This window comes from Octopus sinensis, unplaced genomic scaffold (genome assembly GCF_006345805.1).
Source record: "Octopus sinensis unplaced genomic scaffold, ASM634580v1 Contig02842, whole genome shotgun sequence".
Classification (NCBI taxonomy): Eukaryota; Metazoa; Mollusca; class Cephalopoda; order Octopoda; family Octopodidae; genus Octopus; species Octopus sinensis.
The window spans coordinates 90,206-115,101 of record NW_021826031.1 but is presented as its reverse complement, the minus strand read 5'-3'; the positions used below and the strand labels follow the sequence as shown (position 1 = coordinate 115,101).

Genomic DNA, 24,896 nt, shown 5'->3' with positions numbered 1-24,896 from the left:
AGTTAAATAATTTATTAATATTTTTTTCTTTTTCTCCGTTCCTTGTTTACTATGTTTTTGATAGTTTTCAATGTAACTAGGAAAAACAGAATTTATTTTTTCGGTAAAAAAAGAAGAGCAGGAAATCATAGAGGAGGTAAATTAGAAAGGTTTGACTGTAAATTATTGACAAAAATGGTATGTAAATATATTTGTTGGCACATTGGTGTTCGTATTTTGGCTTAATAAATCGTTGATGTCCATCATTTATTGACTTAAACGTCTTTTTTATTAGAAAATGACTTTTTCCCCACAAATTTAGTAAGTCTTATTTAAGCAGGACTAAATTATTTGTTGTTTTTATATTTGTTAAATTATTAGAGAATATAAACCAGAGACATCCACGCAAGACTTTCAGAATAAGTTTAAAATATTAAATTTTCTAAAACTAAAATAAATCAATCAATTTGACCTTAAAAATATCTTAATTATCCTAAATTTTTTTATCCGAGTTTTATCGTGATTTTATTAGATTAGTTCTTAATAGTATAATTTAACAAACTGAAAATAAAAAAAATTAGTTCTTATTTATAAATGTTATGATTATAAAGATTTTATTTTTTATAGCGGCAAACTTTAATTTCCAGCGTGATATTTAGCATGAAAGATTATTTTGTTGCAATGCCTTCTTACAAGGGTTTCTGTAAAAGACTGCGTTGAATATCAAATTTTAAAAAATGCATTACATTACAAATTTCCTGAAAATCTCCCGAAGCACCCAAAATATAGACTTAAAAGAAGATAGAGAATTTTACTATTATCAATGACAGGTATTGTAAATTTCCAATAAATTTACAGATTTTATCTTAAATCAAGTGATCTCAAGTTAGTCATATCCCGCGATAATGAACCCGAAATGGAGCTTGTGGCGAAATCTTTACACGAGTTTTCACACGCAGAAGTGAATAAAATTGAATATGAATGTCGACAAAGATATTTCTGTCAAGAATGAGATTATCAAAAGATCTTTTCAAGTTTGCAGATTTTCGCGTCCTTTAAAATTTCAAGATTTTTTTAATTGTAGATTGGAAATATAAATCACCATGTGTTCGCTTCTTGTCCAAATCAACATTTTTAAATAGACATAATAGATCTGAAAAGATTTTCAACACTAAACGAAAATTTCAAATAGATTTTAACGGCCATTGACACTTATAGTAGGTTGGTTAAAAATTTTTTTTATAGATTTGCATTTGCACGACCACTCTGTAATAAGTCTGGTAAGAGTGTGTCAAAACTTAGGATCCTTGTTTTGCCTATATCGACCATGAAAATTTCTCCAATCAGACAATGTGTCTGAATTCAAAAATCAAGAAATAACATTTTAATATCAAACAAATTCACTGAAGGCCCATTAATCCTCGGACTCAAAGAATTTTCGAAATATTTAATCAAACGATAACTAGGAAGTTGTCAAAAATGATAGACAACAGTAAAAAAAGTGGGTTGATAAATTCGAAAATGATTTGTACAGTTATAACATATCTGTCCATTCATCTTCTAACGAATGTTTTTTCAAAAGATGTCGAGGAATAAAGGGAATAAATTCAATAATCCATGGTTATATTATATCACATTATGTCTTAGATAATTTAAGTGATTACTGTGTGACTTACGAACAAATGGAAGATTTTGTTAATTGTTCGACTACAGAATCTATTGAAAATTCATATAATTTGATTTAAAATCTATTCCCAGTCAGACAATTTGTTTCCAACTGCGAAGAGATTAAATTTCGAAATCGACCCAATTGATGAAATTTATTATAAGCACTTCGGAAAAGTCATATTAATTAAGCTTTCCTTGTGCCACCATTGAAATTCTCCCGGTCATGCGTCTCCAGGCTCTCCGGTCAGTTGCGATCGTCCTGAGTAGTCGAGATCATCGCCATTTTTCAGTTTTTTATTAATTCCAGCTAGATCTTCATTTAGCGTGTTAGCCAGAGTGACCCTGGGTCTTCCACGGAAGTCTCCTTTGAATGGGCGAAGTAGTTTTCCATCGCGATATTCGGCGGAGTGAGGCTGTCAAGTCTTAATAATGTGTCCAAAGAGTCGCCATTTGACTCCAGGATGTCCATAGAGATCGGTCTCGAATGCATCTTTTGTATAGGGTGGAATTTGCTATTTTCCTTAGAATTGCATGTTTTATCACTTCTCAGTTGGTTCCGATGAAATCGGTCCAAATTGTTCATATCGGTCTACATTCCCCACGTCGATCCATTGTACATTAGGACTGGGACAACAAATGTGTTGTATATTTAAGTTTTGTCTTTGAATTAGCTTCTTTAGGCGCCAGATGTTCATAAACTTATTGTATGTGGCAATTGATAGTATTTTTCTGTCTGTCATAATGTCTTCAGAGTCCCCTAAGAGAGATCCGACTTTTTTTTGTCTTCTCCAGGGCTCATCATGAGTTCGTTCAGATCGAATAAATTTCGTATGTTCAGTTTTATTGTGGTTGATTGTTAGAACCATTTGGAAAAAATATCTGGTAATGTTTCGATAATAAATCGAAGGGTTTCAGCATCATCAATACGAAGTCGACATCCAGCATATATTATTTCGTTGTATTTATGTTGTCCACAAGAGGCCGAAAGTCTCTGAGTGCTGCCTCTAATAGACGAAAAGAGACTGGGGACAGCGAATCGCCTTGTGGTAATGCCCCGTGATGTGTAGAAATAGTTTGACACATTTTTACCAAGTTTGGTTGCTAATTGAGTGTTCTGAAGAACATTAGGATTATTCTGATGTCGTCATGAATTTAAGAAGGTCATAAGTATTTCCACAAGTTTAGTTCTGTGAACAGAGTCGAATGCTCTGGACATATGAAAATTCAAGTTATTAAAAAGCTATGAACAGGAGAATAAATGTTTATAATAGTAAGTATACTTTAGCGTGCGAGATGAAGTACCAATTAAAAAAATTAATAAATAAATTCGGGTTAAAAATGACTTTGGAACAAATCGACTGGATAAGTTTGAGTCTCCGTATTATTCTGCTGCAAAAATAATAAATATTTTATCGAATAATCGCGTTGAAGTAGTTTTAAACATTTTAATTTAATAGAAAAAAAGTTTGAAAGAAGAAATATAGACTGTACTAATGACTAAGTTAAAAAAATAGTTAGCTAAATCCGCTTCCTTCGCTCGCTCGGCCGACGGATTTCAAGGACTAGCCACGATCCAAGAGAGTATTCTTGGCTCCTGGAACGTCTGTCGATTGCTGTGATCCGAGGGAACGGCTTCGCCATTCGCGAGGCTGGCCGGGTGTCTCATGAGGCCAGTAATTAGCTTAGCTGTCTTTTCACGTCCTTATTGTTTTAATAAAAAAAAGTTAGCTAAATTTTGTTTTTTGTGGTTTTACTATTAGTTGGGTTCTGTCTTTAACAGAATAAATGCCATCCTTTGTGATCTTGGTTACAATCCTTTTTACCGTAACTGAAGAGTGGACCTCATTTCGCTGAGAAAAATCCCAAATTCTTATTTTGGACAAAGCTTGTATCAATCGGAATCTGATTAAATAAAACGAGGCACAATTCGCGAGCAGTCTAGGAATGCACTATAATCACACTCGCACATTTGACTATGTTATGTTTCCAATTACTGACTCGTATATAATATGTCGCGAGCGCAGTGTGAGCCCGACCAATCAAATTCACTCAATGTCAAATTAACTTATTTTATTAATAGATCAACAAAAATTATTATTTCTAACTGTTATTTAGCTTCTTGAGTCGTTTGGCATGTACTTTCATCAGTGATTCATCACTATTTTCCACATTGACAAATTTGTTAGATAACTTTGCAACAATAGTGACTGTATCTCCGTATAATTGTTCGAACCTGGTTAATCTCAAGGAAAGATTCGTCCCATAATCTTTTTGAATGCGAACCTTTTAAGTAATTATAAAGTAAATATCTTACACATGCACTCCCATCTTCCTCTTCATTCTCTTATAATACGGAAAATTAATTTTGGGAAGTTGAAATCGAATTTATCTTTAGTTGAATTAAAAACATTTACTGTTAGTTTCGAGAGTGTATTGTGTCCTTTACTGGAAGACTTTTCCGGTGGGTATTTTGTGACGGGATCCTGGTCGTTCTTACGGAGTCTGATATTAGGCACTTACCAACTAAAAAAAGGCTTTTTTAAATTGTTTTACGGACTGCTAAAACTTCAATTCTATCAAGAGAGATTGTATTCTAGAAGCATAAGACGTGCACCGATAATCTTCGGACTGGTAGGACTTGCTTACGACTCTGAGAAATATTTTGTGTTCAAAGAACTTATCATTAAAATAAAATGTTTTGTAACGACTTATTCACTGCATAAATTTGATAATTTTTTACAAATTTGAATAATTAAAATAAAATTACTGCAAAAAATAGCAATCACAATTTTTCAAAAGATATTAAAATCTTTTCCAATTTTATTTATTATTTCAACAAAAATAGAACAAAATTGTTTATTAGGTCATCTTTTAATGAAAATACTTTAGCAGCCAGAGTGCATTTTATACATCTTAAATATATTTAAAAAGTTTTAATCTTTAATGTATAAAAAAACATTAATCCTATAAAAAAATTCTTAATCCAATTAAGTTTGCAGTTAAGTAAAATGTACTTAACCTTGTGATTCATATCATTAGAGATTAATTAAATACGAATTAGCTAAATAAATATAATATTTTTTCCGATAATATATTTATCTTAATTTTAAAATCAAATTATTGTAATATGATAAGCGTTTAAATAGATTTGTTAAACGTAAAACTATGATTGATATTTAGCCAATGAATTTAATTATTCCGTTCTAAATTTTTACTAATCGGAGGAGGATAGTCAATGAGAACCATTTTATTGCTTTTTTTCATTGATGCACATTCAAAACTGATAGGCTATTCCCCCGGGGTGGACAATTCTGTGTCATTTTCGACTAACAAAATAACTGCAGTAAGTCTGACTAATTCCACATTACGAGCAATTGGCAACAACCTTCATTCCCTGGCCTATACTCAATCGTCCTTCAACTGCACCAACAATTCTTTAATATTTCCTAATTCCTTTGTCCCATTGGGTGACTATGCTGACATTATGGTGATATTCCCTCATGTCGGGACATTTTTCTCATGTTTATGCACAAAAAAGTCATGTGAGCACCAGGGAAACTGGACTGCCATAACCGTAATTAAAAAACCGCATGCCAAAATTCCTTTATGGATTGCCATTCTTTTGGTGATAATTTGTGTGTTGCTGTCTGCACTTTTCAGTGGATTAAACTTGGGACTCATGTCTCTCAAATTGACGGAATTGGAGATTTTTGAACAATGTGGGTCGGCATTGGAGAAATCCTACGCACGGATAATTCGGCCAGTCAGAAAACATGGAAACTATCTTTTGTGCACAATTCTCTTTGGAAATGTGCTGGTGATGACTTCACTCACAATTATCCTGACTGAATTGGTTGGACCTGGCTTTCTCGCAGGGATCTACTCCTCTTTCTCTATAGTTATCATTGGGGAAATTGTTCCTCAGGCAATCTGTTCTAGACACGGGCTTATGATTGGGGCCAAAACTATTTGGTTGACCAAATTATTTATGGTGATGACATTTCCACTGTCATTTCCGGTTTCATTTGTACTGACTAAGCTAATTGGAGAAAACATTGACCGTGGATACAGCAATGAGCAATTAATGGCTCTTATATCTATTGAAACACAACGTGACGAGGAGTACAGACATAATGAGATGGACATAATCAACGGGGCTCTTCAAATAAGCAAAAAAATGGTGGGGGAGGTCATGACTTACATCGATAATGTGTTTATGCTTGGATATGATGCGGTCCTCGACTTTGAGACACTCCAAAAGATAGCAGCCATGGGATTCACTCGGATCCCCATTTTCGGGAAATCTGTCAATGATATTGTCGCCATTCTGAATGTGAAACATCTCATGGTAGCCGATCCAGACGCCTGTCTCCCCGTCCGTACTGTTTGTGATTTTTACCGTCACCAACTTATAACCATCCGAGAAGACACTCCGCTGGACGTTATTCTTAAAATATTCATATCTGGTAAGTTATTGCTCTCATTCTTAGTCAAGTCTCACATGGCTATAGTTCTCCGAGGCGATGGTTCGTCTGATGTCGTGGGAGTTATCACATTGGAGGATATTGTCGAGGAGATCATTCAGGCCGAAATCATAGACGAGACCGACATCATCAGTTATATTTTGTTCTCAATTTTTAGCCGACAACCGCAGTCGAGTCAAAAGAGTGAGAAACGTCGAGTTCAATCATTTGTTTAATTCCCACGAACTGTCTGTCTCCTCTCAAATCATAACTGCAGTCCTCTTGTTTCTCAGATGTACTATTCCTGTTTATTTTTAGCTTTGGAGCCGTTTGATGATAAATTTATTTCAATGACTATTTTGGAGAGACTCGTTCGTAAATGTGTCAGTACATATTCCCACCCCTCTGGAGATCAATGTCCTCATTTTTGGTTTAGAAACAAACAGCCGATTGACTGCTTTGTTCTTATTCTTCACGGAAAAGTCGAAATTATTATTGGAAATGATGAAATGCGTTTTGATGTCGGACAATTTTTTTATTTCGGTCTTAGTGCTTTGATGCGGTTTTTATTGATGTGATTTATTGTGTAGCGGCAAGTCTGCGACGGTGGCTGACTTTTATGCCCGTTCTACTGGAGATGTTCATTATATTATGGTTGGGTTAGTAGAGATCAGTCACTAGATCACACCCGATCAATACAACACGGCTGTACTCACCACCGCTATTTCTCGTCAAGCTAATGATCTGAATAGTTAGTTTTTTATATTTTTAAATTCATTTTGTTGCGTTATCAATCTAAAATAAATTTTGTGTTTTGACCACAATTACAAAATTCATTATTTTCAGGTTTTATTTTCCACTCAAAATGACTATTTATCAATATGAGTTAGCGAGAATGTCTACAAAATCACACTAATCAAGTTTTCTGGTCATTTATATTAAAAATATATAAACTTCATTAAACCAAAATGGATATTACAGGGTGTTGTTCCTAAAAAATGTTAGAAGAAACAAATAATAAGTTTTTACATGAAGTATTAATTAAATATAGACATCTTGAAATTAAATTAAATATACATTCGTAGAATAAGATTAAGTTTCCATGGAGAGCAGTAAAATATAAGCATGAATGACACAGGAAAAACGTCGTCTTTAAAAAAAACATGTCGAAATTCAAAAATTTATAATTTACTTTTACAACAAGAATATAAAAGTAAATATCGAAACAGTCGAATACTTTCACTCTCGACACAAGTCGATGCGTACATTTTATCCTCAAAGATAAAAGAATCAAAAAGCTTGTCTCCATTTACTAAATCTCAAAATGATTCGGAAAATGAAGATTCGATAAGCTTAGGGCAACTTGCCGACGAAAACAACAATTTCTGGTTAAATCAAAATGTTTTAAAAAAGTTTGAGACTTGTATCAAAGGATGTGGAATACATGTTTAATATGTTGATAGAAATGGAGGAACTTTTCTGGGATGCTCCACCCTTGTCTTTAAGTGAGAATATATTTATTGCAAAGTTTGTAATTATATATTAGTTAGGAAACTGACATTCCGTGAAATTGAAAAAGCAGACGGCTGCAAATTATTCTCTTTCTTTAAATACAATGTCAAAGAATTTTCCGAACTCTATAAAACTCAGATCGCTGGATTTATTGATCTATTAATGTCTGTTCTGAAAAAAGTCGTAAATGATCGAAATATTTTGGAAATTGTCGAGTTATTTTATCACTATTTTGTTCCCAAAGAATGCGAAAGTTGCAAAGAAAAAGTTTAAAAGTTTAATGTGAATATTTAGGCTTGTCAAGTTATTCGAGAATTGCTGACAAATAAGAAAAATGGTAATTACAGCAAATATTAATTTTTTTAGATGAAGTAATCAAAGATAATTTGAACGATGAAATTCAAGAAGAGCAAGAAAATGACGTCGAGCCAAAATTTATATTCCTCGAATCGGAATCTAAACATAAAGACCCTAATAAAACATTAAGTAACAATTTTGATTTGAAAGCTAATTCTGATTTGAGGAAAAAGTGTCGTGATAAAAAAGAAACCTTAGAGATCAAAGAAAACGTAGAGATTGAAAAAAATCCATTTGATTTTGATTTTTTATTTTAATTATTTTTCGGCTAAAAAAAATTTCCTCACTATGAGTTATAGAAATTCATTTAAGACAATCCAAATATTTGATTAGTAATAAAAAGTCTACTTTTCTTATTATAACTTGATAAAACAGAACGGATATAATGGATAAGTGCTACAGATTCATAAAATAATCGAGAGCGTAAAGTCTACCAATTCTTTTAAATTCACTCCAGGAAAGTTCCTAATTGTATTTTCAAGAGAGAAATAATTCAGGACTTTATCCGATCTAAGGTTTTCCGAGATTATCTAATTCTAGTTAAATTGGAGTGGCGAAACAACAGAGGACCGTCGTTTCCCGTGTCGCCTCACCGGGCGGTGACAAGAGGGTAAGTCATTTCCGTAATGTGTGAGTGTGTCACTGGTCAGTATGTCAGTACACACATTGACTCGACATTCAGGGCTCCTAACATCATTTCAATTAGTTTGGCTCTTTCGAAAAATTGATTTTTATAAAAGAATTAATTATTCCTTTGATAATATGTTGTGTAAATGCTGCCAGAATTTTAAACATTTCGGACCTACATAGTTTGACATTCAATTAATAACGAAAATAATTTATTATAAAAAGGGTTTACATCATTTTAATTAAAAGATGGTATCTTCTAAAAGATGTTGTATCAGTATAGTCTCAATCCTTAGGTTACGTGAAAAATGACAGTGAATACCAAAAGCTTGTAAATGTATTACTCCAAAAACTCGTAAAAACTACATCTAAATCCGAAAAATACAAACTTATAAAAAGCGAATCAATTTATGATAATTGATGATCGGTATTTTCAATTCATAATTCATAGTCTTTATTAAAAGGACGATAGTAACCAAAAACACAAATTGGTTATCTGTTTGGAAAATGGATTTGTGCTACAGATTCATAAAATAATTGAAATTAACTATGCGTATAATATGAATTTTAATGAATAAAATGCTCCATAATTTTGTCAATTCTGATTTTTTTGATTTGAAACGTGTTTCACATGAATAGCCTGATTTATAAATCTCCAGGGAAGAATAATTTATTGATTTTGAAATAATTTTTCTCAATAAAATTTTTTGGATTTCTGGAAGTTTCATTTGAATTAATTTCACAGAACAAGAAAATGGTTGTTGGCGGATAATCAACTATGGGCAACGTTCTGATGATACCGATACTCAGATGAGTCGTGAGTTACCCTCTCCATAAATGAGCCAATCCAGATTTCAGTAGAAGATGCTTTTATAAAGCATATCGACTCTTAGGGGCACTAACACTTTGCCATTTCTTTTTTCAATTATGTATTTTATACTAGATTATTTAAAATAAGCTCTAAACAAAAAATTCCATTTTTATAAGCAAAATTCTCAATTATACTATTCTTAAAAGAATTTTGTACGAATCTTCTATTGCTCCTTGAGGGTCACTAATAAAGACGTATATATCCGCCTTGCCTTTAATTCCAGAGGCACCCGTAAACGTCATTCCAATATAGAAACTCCCGTATGGTTCCAGAACCATCACTTGAGGTCTTAATTCTACCAGATCTGGTCTCGAGCTGGTCAGTTTGAATGTTTTCTCCACTGAATACATGTTGCGATAACTGACACGTTTGAAACTGTGTGTGCCAACATTTCCAGAATCAAGGCACACATCAAACATCTAACTTTTATACCAACCAACACTGACTTTTGACACTGGTGGGGGAACCACAGTAGCGTTTAATAGCCAACAATAAAATAGCTGGTTGTTGGTCACGTCCACAACGTTTACGACGTATTTTCTCTGAGATAGGACGGTGGGTTTGACACAAATTATCATTTCTGGAGTACTTCCGGTGTGGAGTGTTGATTCGTCACTGATTTTATCAGCCGACACCTCAAATTGGTGAGAAACAAAACATTTAATATTCCAATCAGTTTTGAAGTTTCTGAATAATTATTTAACGAATAAAAAAGCCTTATTAGCTGTTTTGTTTTCGTAAGCTGGCCAAGGACACATGTGAGGTCGATTCTCTGATATGCATGTACATAGATGTCGATCGAGAGTAGAGGGGAGGTCATAAAATGATCGGAGTACACAAAAACCATCATATGCTTAACCGTGGCTACTTCTCCCACCATTGTCTACCACTTTTGATATTGGAAAGTTACTTTGATTATCAGTTCTTGAGGATAAGTTTTTGTTTGCAGATCAACACTTACAGAATCAGATGTGGAGCACTTGACGACTGGATTTCTAAGATTTTTTGTTTCTATGAAATGTTTTTTATTTAAATACTCTCGTCAAGTGGAATCGAAATGTTTTTCTTAAACAGTTCATTGGCTGATGCCATGAATCTGATCACATGTGAAATGGGGCATTGCTTTACTTCGACGGTAAGTTTTACAATCAAAACTGTGCTCTCCTTTGAACCAAAGTATATCTAATTGATAGAAATCATCTTCTTAAACATCCTACTTTTTTAACCCTTCCAGGATTATTTGAAAGTTTATTTTCTGTCATTTTTTGCAATTCTTTATTTGAGGTCTATTTGAACTAAAATAAACAAAAAAACAGGAGAGCATTTCATTTCTTGCACGGAAAGTGCTCTGTACACAAACGGGACATATACAGTCTCTCCCGGAGAAAGAAAAAGCACTGGACACTGTTTTTCTGTTGAATAACTCAAAAAATTGCGCTCTATCGGAGTTTCAAGGTTCTCAATGTCTTTGTAGTGACACCATTCTTCGTAGTTTGTGAGGACCCTTTTGTATTATGGAGACAATAACCTGAGGCAGGGATCCTCAAATTCGACATGAATCAGTTGTTTGGTAGTTAAAGGATTTCGTACTTTTATTTCAAAAAACTCAGCTTCCCCAATTGTTGCGGTAATTTTTTTTGACTGGGAAATGTTGGCTTCTAACGCATTCTGAATCTGTTGAAACTTGTTGCAGGTCCTGAAAGATTGTACGGTTCTCAAATCCCGTTGTTTGTTGAAAAAGCAAGTCCCCAGTCTCTAAAAATGCAAGATCAAATGTTTCTACACTAAAATCAAGTTCTTCAGTTTCCATCATTCGCGAGTTGTGCATTCTCCCCAATTTCCGTTTTTTGATCGGATCCATGTCCAAGTTCAACTCAGGGTTTGAATTAAAACTCGACTCGTCAAAAACCCGACTATGACATGCCAGTGGAATTGAAAGGAAACATCCATTGGGAGTTCCTGTTATAATTTACTCACTCGATATTATACTTATATTTCCACCAAGTCTGAGTGTTTTATCCATCGCGTTTGTTTCACGGTCTATAATGTTTGATGCTACATTACTCGGAATGAGTTTATCCACCGTCAGTGGATATCCAATATTGACGCTTTGAATGAAGATTTTACCAATGACACTGTCAAGACACAGTGAAGCAGTCCCCGATAAATCCTGGTCGTCAATCACGTCCAATTGACAGGAACATTCGACTGCTTCTCTTGTTTGGCGGAGAAAAACCTAAAACATTGATCAAATAGAGACACAAACATAAAGAGGAAGCCGACAGAATCCCACACGAATGAGGGAACGTGCATCCCACACGTCAATATGTAGGGAACAATTGGCAAGATATTTTATAAAGTTCAACTTGTCTTTAGTTTGGTTAGGAAAAGTGACGTCACAAAGCCGGACCTGACTGTGAGTATGAGAAGATCACCTGGTATCCCGGAATAGTACAATTTTCTTGTTTAATCAGCGAAATTGGCTGTTTACTTGATGAATCGACCACAACTCTAAACGTGAGAAAAGTAATTGCCTGTCAGTAGTCACCGAATCAAAGTTGAAAAACTGAAAAGTAAAGAAAACAGACGAAAGAGCAGAAATCGTCGAGAAATTGTCACTTTTACTCGGGTTACTACTCAAATTGAAAATATCAGAAAACATACACAGAAAAACCCATAAATCTGAGGGTCAGGACATTTCGAGCAAGAATGTCACTCATTTCGAGGTCCTGGTCCAAATCCATCGCTTTTTGGAGTGTGACGGAATGTGGTGTATTCCCTTCTCTGTCCGTGATTTCAGTGAAACCAACAGAATAAAGAAAACTCAATTCGTTCCGAGAAGGGCTGTCAAATTTCTCACTAAAATGATCATTGAAATTAAACAATTGGGACGAACTCAACGTCAGTTTGTCGAATTTGTCCAATTTGATAGGAATTTCAGTCAAGTCGACGTCATTTTCTATTCTTTCTTGACGTGCCTAAATACATTGTCTGACTGTTAGACTTACCAAGACTACATTCTTTGAGTGAGAGGAAATCTGTTTTACTGGAGGGGTATTAAAGCTCCGTTCGCCAAATTCATAGTTAAAGCCAATTTTCCCCAAAATTCCCTTTTTACTGGAAATTTCCTTACTTAGAACCAAAGACGAGATTGGGACTCCGCAACAGCCTAAAAAGATTCACAATTTATAAATACGTGTGAATATAGGGCAACTTGGAATCTGATTAGAAAGTACTGGATTCCAAATACTCCACCCAGTTATCACCGATTTGTAAAAATTTTTTTCTTTGTTAAACAACTTCAAAAAATTATTAAAATAGAACTTGGCCGTGATTTGAAATTTCGGAAATTTTGATTTGATATTCCAACTGAAATGCAATCACAACATTTTTTTCCGTAAAAAAATTATCAAAATTCACATCGCCGTCGGTAACCAACATTAGTTCTTTAGTCTCAAAAAAGCTGTAAATTAAAAACTAAAATTACTTATTTGTGATAGTTTTGGATTGTCTACGTTTTTCAATCAAGTTTTGAAGAGCCTCATTCGTCGTCTGAAGATGCAGACGTTTAGCTTTGTCGATAAAACGCCAGGAATTGAACACTTCCAACTACAAGTATTTTAATCAGCATAAACATATAAATTCCGATCTTCAATGCTAACTTGCACGTGGCTGGAACTAGACTCGAACTCTTCTCGGATAACACTGCACAAACTCTGCTCAAAATTTGAGTCTCCAATATTTATTGTGATTTGCGACAGTCTCAGTTTTTGAGGTTTGTGAGTTTGAGTCAGCATCTCTACATATTTTCTTAATATATCTCGACTTTTTTGCTTTTTTATTCCAGGAATATGTTCGTTCTGTCCAATAGGAATGTCAACTGGAATTTGCATTTCGAGGTGAGAGGGAATTGTAGTTGTATATCCGCCACAAACTGCAAATATGCCAATTTTCGCCGAATTAAGATGCTCCATGAAATCTTGGTTTAAAATAAGAGAATAAGTTACTAGTTGTCGCTAACAAAAGACTTAAGCAACGAGGCGATCCACGATAAATGGAAATTCTTGGTAAAACAAATAAAATTTACTTTTTAGTTTCCCCGGAAATCAATTCCTCAAGAGAGGCCATGAACCAACCGACCGACCGTGCTTGCTCGTCGTTTTGTTCGTAGCCAACAATTTCGAAAACAAATTTCAAAGACAAATTCTTATATTCTTGTCTGATCATCACTTCCTACAACTATAAACAGATTAGTGACTTGATTATAGTCAATGTAATTCCCAAGACCTGCTTGTATTCTGGGACCCTTCCACGTCTTTCCAATGAAAGTGCCAAAAGTAGTGTTGAAGAGAGAGACGTTGACGCTATAAAATTTAAGAGCTTTGTTCTTGAACAATTCAAATATAAATAAAACGTGTATAATTTGAAGTGCTTGGATAACAATCGTGTGCAGTTCACTGGAACTTGTTGTGTGTGAAATACTCGTATCCTTTAAAGATCGCACAGTTTTATGCAGTTGACAAATTTTTAAATATTCTGAGATTTTATTAGAATATTCATCTTCATTGTGTCCAAATAGGGTATCCATGACGATGATTTATCCAGGTAGCAATATTTATTATGTTATCAAGATTGTCAACAAATCATCGTTTAAGTAAAAATTATTAAATTTAGTGACTTTACTTATTCTTAGTTAAAAGTCCATTCAGCTGAGAGAATAGGAAGATTGTTTTTTTTAAATCTCATATAAGCAAGTTACTGACAACCGACAAGAAAAATTAACGAAAAGTGTTTCAGGAATGCTAACCATCATTCTTGAAACTGCGGAAAAAGCATAAAAGTTGACATTTTTATAAAAATATAAACCTCATATATCGGAAGGCATCCGTCTGTTCATAAAAAGGACCTCTGTCCAACTTCCGGAGGAGGGATTCTTAATGTTTTAACTACTTTTGGACGATCCCGATCTCAGTGCTTATTTATTAGAGAAAGTGTCAGACCAAGTACAATAACTATAAAATATATAGAAAATTCATGAGAGAAAAGTGCGTCTTTGTTTAACAGCGGATTGGTATGATATTAAATCGAGGATGCTAACTCTGCACCATATGGAAGCCACAAAATGAATATCGTGGCCATCACAGACAAGATCCCCAATAAATTGGAGACAACCCCCAACGGTACCCTACATTAAATACTTGCTAATCTACATCGTAGGGCTCGACCAGTTGTGTCGACACGCGGATTGAGTGAGCACCAGTGACATCGGCCAGAATACACCAATGTTCGATATTGTCTCGGGATAGTAACCTTGTATTGAAAATGATTAAATATACCTTCCAGTTAGTCGGACGTGTTTAATCCCCGATGATTGGTATTTTTCGACTTCATCAATAAAGATCACCTCAGCATGTTCCATTGTAATAATATAATTAAATTAATATTAAAAAGTATTATTTTGGTTGTCATAAATATTGTGGGAATCTTGCCGAGTCGTCGATTTTCGGCTGGATTATTCACTCTGCAGACAACATAGTCACATTTAAACAAGCGCTGAAGGAAGTTCTGGATATTTATGTTTATTTATCGACGACTGATGAGATTATAAATAAAGCAAGACTCCACTGCTTATTTTAAATACAAACATAATATTGAGCTTGAAATTAAAATAGAATCGTAATTCACATCAAAAAAATACACGTTAGTTCCCTTAAATTGTTGGTCAAAATCAGACGGTCAATTTAATTTTTTTGAAACAAACTTTTGATCTGCTGAAACATGAAATCGTATTATATTGATAAAAAATGAAATCTATATTTTTAATTGTGTACAAATGCAGAATAAAAACATGTCAGGAATAAATTACAAAACAGTAAGAGACCATTCAGACGAGAAGAAAAGTAAAAAACACAAAAAGTGACGCACAAATTATCCAGAATTCAATCGTTAGTTAAACCGAAAGGCAGTCAATGCGATTTGTTAAAATAAAAGCAATTAATTGATAGAATTAATAGCATTCCGATAGTCGTCTTTGCAGCGGAGAAAGATACCTTGGACATATGCTGGAGACACATTCGGATGCACTTCCAACAGTCGATCAGCAAAGCATGCGGAGTCAGTTGTCGAGGAATGAGGATAAAAACGAGAAAAAAGAGAAATAATCTGATCTTTATCGCAGTAGCCAAATTCGACCGTCACATCAACTCTTCCAGGACGAAGTAGTGCAGGATCGAGTCTGTGATATAGAAAAGAGATACCGGTCAATATGGTTAGTAGTCATGAATATTATACGTCCCTCTGAGGACAGGACACCGTCGATAGCATTAAGGAGACCACTGAAGGTCAAAGAAGGAGAGTTTCCAGCTACGGAATAGAAAATAAACAATACAGAAAACAGAGTCGATGTCTTCGATTAGAATAATACTACAGAGAGGGGCAGATGACAGCAAATGGACAAGTCGGTCGTCGGAGACAAGTCCAGACGAGGCACTAAGAAGACACAAATTGTACCCCAAATGGCCTGAACTTGTGATGGACTAAGAAACCTGCAAGAGCAAATATAAAACTCGTCTTCCCACAACCAGGAGGGCCATGGAGAAGATAACCCCGTCGATATGGTACCCCTCGAGTTCTATACCACTGAGAGAAGGATATGAATCCCTGAATGTCCTTAAGGATTCGATCACGTGTGTTCCCTCTAAGAATAACTGACTCAATAGGGCGAGGGACACGAGGATGCCCAAACTGTTGCCAACTCCCCATTGGAGTGAAAATGACAGTTTTGCCGGACTACTCGGATTATGACAGCACACACTCTCGATATGCTTTCCTCGTTCCAGGCTTCCACCAACATGTTTGTGAATACTTTCTCTCCTTTCCCCAATTTGGTGAGAGTCACTGTCTCGAAGGGATCCCCCGAATGCCTGGTTTCCCTACTCCGCTCAATTCGAATTGGCTGTCCCCCCTCCCTTCCATTAATCACACTCCACCAACCACAAATAATGAATTCCAGTCGCCGGAATGAACTCAAAACTGGCCAAGGATTGGTGATTGGCACTTTCCACGTAGCGTGTGTTGAGACTCACATGTTGGAATGTCCGCGGATGATGCACAACCAAATAGTTCTGAAGCCATCGATAACTCGGATCATGGTTGGTGACCTGACTGTCCGAATGTTCTTAACTCACCTCCATTGTGGTCATGCAATGCCGACGGAATGCAACCAACGAGTACTGCCATAATTTGCGAGATAATGCCAAGGCAGTCCCCACTCCCAACAAACCGAATCCGGCCCCGAAATATTCATTTTCCTTCAATGAACCAATCGCATGCCCCACGCTCATTTCACAATTTATAAGTTTTAATTCCAAATCTTTATTATTATTATAAACAAGCAATATAAAATATGTTTAAATGTCTGTTTTGTTCAGCAGTCTTTTTAGCCTTTTGTAGGTGAGAGACTGGGCCACTTTATTTACTCCAAAGTTCTCCCAGTGGGCCTATTGCCGACGTGATTGTGTTTTGAATGGACATATTTTGCTATATTTAATTAAAAAAACAAAAAAAATCTCGAAAATTGCCAATTTTATATATTGAAATCAAGTAAAAAAACTCTGACAAAAATATCTCTGATCGACAAGCAAAATGGGGCGCTTTAATTTGTTGAATAGTCTTCTGAGTTCTGGTTTACAAATGGAAATCTGAGAAGGCTGCAAAACAAAATTTAACGACGAAAGGCCTTCAAAAACAGACAAAATATCTTGTCGGATAATCCCAGTCTTCTTCCTTAAGATTATTAGACTGGATTACGTAATTCTCTCCAATTCAATACTCTCGGACTTGCGACACGTGAGCAAATAATTAAACAATGTCCACGTCCAATACGACTTGTAGGCCGCAAAACCCGAGGCCGACAAGGGCTTCTCCGGAGACCCAAAAACACCAGAAAATATCGAAAGTTGATAGCCTGAAAATAACCACACAAAACACAACTCAAAGAAATTAAAAACTTTCCAAATCCTTTTCCTTGATAGGGCGGAAAGATTAAAATGCAGGCAAGGTTGAACAGATCCGAGTTGTTTTCCTGCAAAACTGACAAACCACGACTGACCTTCGAGAAATATCCCACGAGAGTCTCCGTTCCCTTTTCCGTGGATGTCAAACAGTAAAAAACAAACATCTGTACTTGGTAGCAGACAATTTTTTTATCGAGGAACATTTTGGCAAATAAACACAAATTTTGACAAAACAACTGAAAAGTGACAGAAAAAGGCAACCTTGTCCTCACTTCCCTCGACTTTATATACTCGAAGACAATCCTTCTTGTATATAACTCTGCCGGGGAAGGCACAATCGTCCACATTCTGGGAATATATAAATGGAAAGTACTAAATGAGACTGGAAAGGTTGGAGATATCTCATGTACTTTAGGCATTTGGGACATATAAATATTATTGGTAACAAGTTGTAAGGATCGGGGTACATGGAAGGGCATTTTGTCTTGAATAACAATTTGCCGAATTGGACGTAATTGATATATCGAATTTGGACTGTGTTTGGGGGATGGGGAATGTCGTCTGTGGTCGCAGGGGTAGTGATTTGTCCGGGATTAACCCAGTCGTCTTGACGGGGTGGTGTGAAATGGACATAATACTCCATTTCATTTCTGATAAAAATATTTGGCCGTTTTGCAACTATTAATCCAATTTCTTATTTACAATTATTACAGCAAACCAGATTGCCCCTGACTGTGAACCATGTAGTAAGCATTAACTGAAATTGACATTCATCCACACAAGAAAAGAATATATTTATTAACCAACTCAAAATAAAATCAACAATTTAAAGTCTTATTTCTAAGCAAATCGGATACAAGTCGACTGGGCAATGCACTTGTTTTATAGACAATGACAGTGGCATTCATATGTGGCTCATAGTCGTACAAATGTGCCTCACATTGGTAGTACTCGGCCATCTTCTCAATAATTGTGCACTTTTCGTGACTCATTGGGGGAAAGTCATAAACCAGACTCATTTCAGTTCCCTAAGGAGTGTTTCTACAGTGGCTAACCTCACTCAGTCGGCCAATCAGGTCGGATAATATTCGTTCCACACTCTCAATGAATTTAATATTCTGTCTATGCAATTTAATTGTGGACATTGCCTGGCTGTTTGTGTCCACGATTGGGTGAAGGAATATTCGAATGACAAATCAGGCGTCCCAAACACATCTTTAAAGGCATTGAGACGCCTCTGTCTGACACAACTGTCATCACAGTCAATAGTTCTGTTACTACACACAGTCTTCTCCATCTTTACTCCACATTTGCAATACAGTTTAATCTTCACATTACTAATACGTGGAACTGTCATTGGGCATGGCTCCGGACAACATTTGGTGTGTTTAGAACAGACAATCCCACAAATATGCCCACAGTCGACCCTCCTCACTGTGCATGGTTGAGTACATCCACTACACTCCCCCTTTTATACTCAGTCATGGCCAACCTGGTGGCACGTAGACTGACAAAAATGAATGCCACACTTCAATGGTTTTCCACACTTATCTCCACAACTGAACGATTTTCTATAGCACAGAACAGTATCCAATTTCTACGATATTCCCTCAGTAGGCCACCTTGTGTCCGCCATAGCAGGTTGCTGATATTCGACGGTTGCAGGGAGGGCAGTCCCCACTGGGATGACAGTCGTGATTGGCCGGGTGAATAGTACACTCCTGAGGACGACTGCAGGGGAGACTGCACGTGGGTGGAGGAGTCCCACACGGAGTAGGAGGGAGGATGACTGTACCCCCACAGTGACAAAACAGTTCGTCCGTGTCTAATAAATGACCCCACTTACTCAAATAAGGACACTTCTTGCACTTGCCAGAGTGGCACTTTTCCTCGCACTTGTGATTATTACAGGCCAGTGGTCGCCCACACACTTCATTGCAATAGTGGATTACTACTCTTATATAAATAGTACTTAAATTGCAGCATTTGTCGTGACAGGTGTGTCTTTTGCAGTCTTTCCGTGTGTTGCAGACAGTCCCACACTGGAAGGACTCGACTGCCTCACGACAGGACACGTCTTGGACTGTTTTCCCACAACGACAGACAATTCTGGACATTCCTTCCTCACAGTGGTCAGGACACTCACCAGAATGACACATCCAATGACAGAAATGGTTGGAATCACATTTCAGTGGCTTCCCACATATTTTATGACAGGTCGGGAGACATTCGAGCACTCCTGTCCTTGCATTGAACAGTTCTTTTATCGGGGTTTGTCCACAGACACATGTCCTCAGATTCTCAATGTGGAGAGGACATGTTTGGCATGTGGGGGGATGACACTTCTCCAAACAGGTGTGCACTCCACAGGATAAATACCGAGAACAGACTCCCTCACAACTATACCCAGACTGGTCATATGCACATTCCAATTGTCTGCTTTCCTGGCCGCAAAAACAGTCTGGGATTAGAGAAATTGACAAACCGACTGTCATTTTCTCAGTGCAGTCACGACAGTCACCAGGATGGCATATTTCCTGGCAGTAGTGCACTCCGCAGTTCAATCTCTTGCCACATTTGCCAGTTTGACAGGAGAAGGTGTGATTGTGCCTCCAACAACGATCGAATTTGCTGGTGTTGCCACAAAAGCAGTGAATTTGGACGGACATTGGACAGGGAGGACATGCCCCGGGGTGACATCTGAGCACACATTTGTGTCCGCAGAGTCCAACCCTCCCACAAATATTGCCACAACTGTGTGCTGTCCAGTCTGTCGAAACTGGATCCTTCACATTGCCACAAAAACATCTGAATATATTATATAAATACACCTGTATGTATTGGGAATGATAATGTGAGCAAATTTGCAGGAGGGACAAGGCCAGGTGTCTTTCTTGCTGGACAAAGCCCATTCCTTAATGCAGGAGAGGTGGTAGACGTTATAACAGGAGCCACAATTCCATATCCGCGCAGTCCGGACGATTGTGGCACAGCATATTAAGCATTCGCAACTTTGCTTGTTTAATTCCTCAGTCAGTCGCTCTGTGAATAGTCGGGAATGCTAACCTCGAAGGCTGGCAAAATCGTGCTTGTCTTGTTTTTGAGTGATGTTTGATTTGCAGTAGTCGGGATTTCTTTTGTATTTCAGAAACGTGTCGTTCTGTTGGTCTGAAGGGGCCATTCCCTATTTGTATTACACAACTGAATAGAGGTGTATATTCTATTAATATTCAACAAGTATATTTATTTTTATATCACTTCAATTTATGGTTAAATTCAAGGATTATCGATTCCAATTTATAAGCCAGTCTGTAGAGACGACTGTCTGCCAATTGTGATTGCTACTTGGAGGTTAACACGGCAAGATCAAAACTGCAGAACTACCACAATCTCGAATGTTGGCTCTCAATAAATCGACTATCAACTTGTCCTGAAAAATCAGTCACTACGCTTCTGACTTGAGCAAGAAAGCTTGGGAAAATGGTGGTGAACTTGTATTTAAACAACATGGAAATCCTCAGCGTGACTTACGATAGTCATATGTGTTTCTCCCAATGTTACTACCAGCTGAATGAAGAAACTGAACATCTTAAAAGTGGTTCTCCGAAAATGCAAAGAATGGATCAGCTTCCCCACACGCCAATCAATATACCGGCAATACATCGAACCCTCCATTAGTTATGCTTGTGGGGAGGGTTTGTCAGTGAAACGAACTGTAAAAAAATCGAAAAAACTCAAGAAAAATTTGGGAAATCTTGGGAAGGAAGCATGGGCCTAAAACTCCACCACCGCGCCCTCATAGAAATTGTATCGGGACTAGGGGGAGTACCGAGCAAAGATGAGGACCCTCTTCAGAGAAGGCGGAATCACCTGATTAATTAGTTCTATGTTTTGGACGGTGATCTTGGTTCTAATAATAATAGAGACGACTGTCTGTGCCAAGAAGTACACATGGAAGAGGACATTTGTCCGATATGACATGAGTAGCCAAATTCTGGTGAGTTGTATTAAATGGAATAGCCAGTTCCTGCAAAGCAGCTATATTGAGAGATAGCAGTGTCAGTCAGGTTAATATTCCCCATTGCTCAATCAACTGGGGTGACCATAACGATTCTCCAAGGAGAATGTCCTTCCGATTAGTTTAAGAGCGTCAACCTTGGCGGACGGGCATACAAAACCGGATAAACCGCTGTTAAAAAGTTCATCTCTTTTCAAACAAATTAGTGCCGCTGTCTTTTGCGGACTCGCAAATCAGACGACCGAAGAGACAACATTAATAAATATCGACACACAAGCATATAGTCCATATTTAAGTTGAAAGTAGTCCATATTTGGCATAAAAAATAGCATTGGTTGCGCTGAAATAATCAGCAGATCATCAATATGTTAAATATAAAGACGACATGGAAATACCCCTCCAGAGTTAGTCAGTGGCACATGGCCTTATCTCTTGATAGTTAAAAGACTATGAAATCTTAGAGAAATGTAATAAGTAAACAAAGTTAGTAAGAAAAAGTAAAATTAAATTCTATCCCCATAAAAGACTGAAAGTGGTAGAAATGAATGAGGTACCTCAGTAAAGTCAGTGGAGGCATTCCGTCGTCCGCACCCGTGTTAAAACCTAAGGACTGATTAAATATGGCCATTACCGAGGTACATTATAAACGGAATCAGACCCCAGAAAAACATTTTTTTTAATAAATAAGTGAATGGCTTGGAACATTTTATTACAAGGGCCATCTAAATTAACTCAACAATAAGACACACGATAAAATAGTATTTAAAATTTTATTTAATAAATTTCGTGACACAAATAAAACATTATTAAATATATATCATATGCGTCGTGGTGGTCTTTTTAATCAAATTAGCCAATATTCCCGATCAAAGTAAATAAATAATTTATATAAAGTATTATTCACGAAGAAGAGCAATATTTGGAGGCTGTGTCGAATATCATAAAAAATGGACACATCAAATCAAACCGAACAGGCGTGACTACTCGGTCTCTATTCGGACAGCAATTCCGTTTCAGTCTGAGGAATGGTGAGGTGAGTGTCCCCACGTAGACTCCTTCCCTCTCCTCACCACCAAAAAGATGGTTTTGAGGCCCATCGTGGAAGAACTGCTGTGGTTTATCCGTGGTTCCACAAATGCCAACGAACTTACACAAATCGGGGTCAAAATCTGGCAGGCCAACGGGTCACGTGCCTTCCTCGACAAGAGTGGCTTCAAACACAGAAAGGAAGGCACTTTTAGTCACTAAATTGATAAAAGGAGACCTTGGCCCAGTCTATGGGTTTCAGTGGAGACATTTCGGGGCGGCGTACCACGACTGTGATACTGATTATGGCGGGAAAGGGATTGACCAATTGGCGGGAATAATAAATACTCTCAAATCAGACCCCACCAGTCGTCGAATGGTGATGAGTGCGTGGAATCCGACTGGTTTGGAGTGCCTAATAATGTGAGATGTGCCTCTGATGGCTCTCCCCCCTTGTCATGTGCTTGTCCAGTTTTATGTGGCCGAGAACAGACTGTCGTGTCAGTTGTACCAGAGATCGGCCGACATGGTGATTTGTGGCATTCATTCAGGGATTGGGAGTCCCCTTCAATATTGCTTCATATGCCCTACTGACTCGAATGGTGGCACATGTCACTGCCTTGGATGTATTCTTTTAATGGACTGTCTAGTTGGGGGATTTTGTGCACTCCATTGGGGACGCCCATGTCTATGATAATCATATTTCCGTCTTGAAAGAGCAGGTTGGCTTTATTCGGGAGGTTCAGATTAGGCGGTCTCCCCGTCCATTTCCTCGACTGGAGTTGAGGGGGAGTGGGATAACAACTATCGACCATTTTGGAAGTGATTCCTTCAAGTTGAGGGACTACAATCCCCATCCCAAACTGTCCATGGATATGGCTCTATAAACTTGTTTTTTCTCATTTTACTTAATCTGTTAAATTATTATTATTGTTTAAAATTTAATTTAGTGGTGTTTTTCACATGTATTCTTTTTTACGGGTGGCTAACCACAAGTGTTTAATAGGCACTGCTTTCAGATCTGTGTTGAATAATTCTAGAATAATCCACGATGACCAGACAACTAAAAATGGGGTTAAATTGAAACATCTCATTCACAGAAATACTACAGAATTACTATTCCCAACATTCTAAGCGGAATTAGACTAATGGGGTCTCCTGTTGTAGCACATCAAGTGATTGTCGGCAACCTTGGTACAGCATCAGCACTATTTTTCGGACTGGCATTCCTCGACTACGTAATATCCGAAATGCCACTTTTGTAGGTCGATGGGTGGATTGCCCGTCGTTTTGTAAGTCAGAGATCCAAATTTGGGTCAGTCCTCGACCCCTGGCTGACAAAACATTAATATTACTGACAACTGGGGCAATGTTCTGGTCAGCTCTACTTCCAAGTATTTTTAATCCAACATCCAGATTGGTGGTTTGGGGCACTGGTTGTCCGAGAGACTGTTTTATTGACTTCCTCCCTCAGAGTGGCCTCCAAATTGTGTTGCAGGTTGAGTCACGTGCGGGTAGAACCGTCCTTTCTTAGCCGAGTAGGTTTACATGTGAGAGTGATAGGTCAACACTGTGGTGGCCACTGGGACCATTTTGTGGGGATTGAGTGGAGAGTGGAGTCCATTCTCTCACGATGTTCATTCTACTCTATTTTATGTTCTCTGCTGTTTTTCCGCATTGAGTTGTGTTGTGGGCACACTTCCCTATTTGCTGTCCCCCCATAAATATTACACGCGTAAATAATATTCTTTTAAATATACTTTTTACTTGTTCGAACGATAAAGAGGTTGGCTAGGCACAGTTTGGGGAGTTTAGACAATTCTTAGAATGGATGACAGTCGGATTTAATTTGGAAATAATTAATTATCAATTCAAATGAAGCAGTAATACGACCAAATAATATTTTACGACAAATGGGTCTCTAAACTCCTTGTGAATTAATTTAGCCAGTTTACTAAAAGTGAAAAGTTTTTGCTATTTTTGAAAGCATTCGACTGAGGGGTTCGTCATTAAATAGCTAGATATAAAAATACATAAAAACTAATTTTGACTTTTGAAATTTTAATAAAAAGGATTTATTTGACGATTTGTTCGTTTTCTAACAATAAAATTAAATTTTCACATTTTTCCACTTTAAGCTGTTTTCTATTTGCGAAATACTGACCATACAAGAAATGAATTTACAGTCAGAAATAAGCCGACTATTAACGAATTGGTTGGGAATAACGATCAAGTGATTTCCCCGAATTTGATAATAAACCAGTTCAAGGTTTGTAAAAAACCAATATGCAGTAGTTTCGAAAATTAGTATACAGAATTAAGACAACACTACTATTTTAATTGGTGATAAGTTTATTGGC

The 24,896-nt window shown here is 36.8% G+C and overlaps 2 protein-coding genes and 1 pseudogene across 2 annotated transcripts; 2 read left to right on the top strand and 1 right to left on the bottom strand.

The window, feature by feature from the left end:
* Window positions 1-4,882: 4,882 nt before the first annotated feature.
* Window positions 4,883-8,236, top strand: LOC115227346 (metal transporter CNNM4-like). Its single transcript, XM_029798213.1, has 3 exons — window positions 4,883-6,314; window positions 7,315-7,533; window positions 7,989-8,236. Exons 1-3 carry the CDS (start codon window positions 4,883-4,885, stop codon window positions 8,234-8,236), a joined length of 1,899 nt encoding a protein of 632 aa, XP_029654073.1.
* A 10,416-nt stretch (window positions 8,237-18,652) lies between these two features.
* On the bottom strand, window positions 18,653-20,670 carry LOC118760969 (transcriptional repressor NF-X1 homolog). The gene is made up of 2 exons (XM_036498601.1): window positions 19,115-20,670; window positions 18,653-19,065 (listed from the first exon to the last, which is right to left on the bottom strand). Exons 1-2 carry the CDS (start codon window positions 20,402-20,404, stop codon window positions 18,970-18,972), a joined length of 1,386 nt encoding a protein of 461 aa, XP_036354494.1. The 5' UTR covers window positions 20,405-20,670; the 3' UTR covers window positions 18,653-18,969.
* A 1,225-nt stretch (window positions 20,671-21,895) lies between these two features.
* On the top strand, window positions 21,896-23,423 carry LOC115227345 (annotated as a pseudogene).
* Window positions 23,424-24,896: the final 1,473 nt, after the last annotated feature.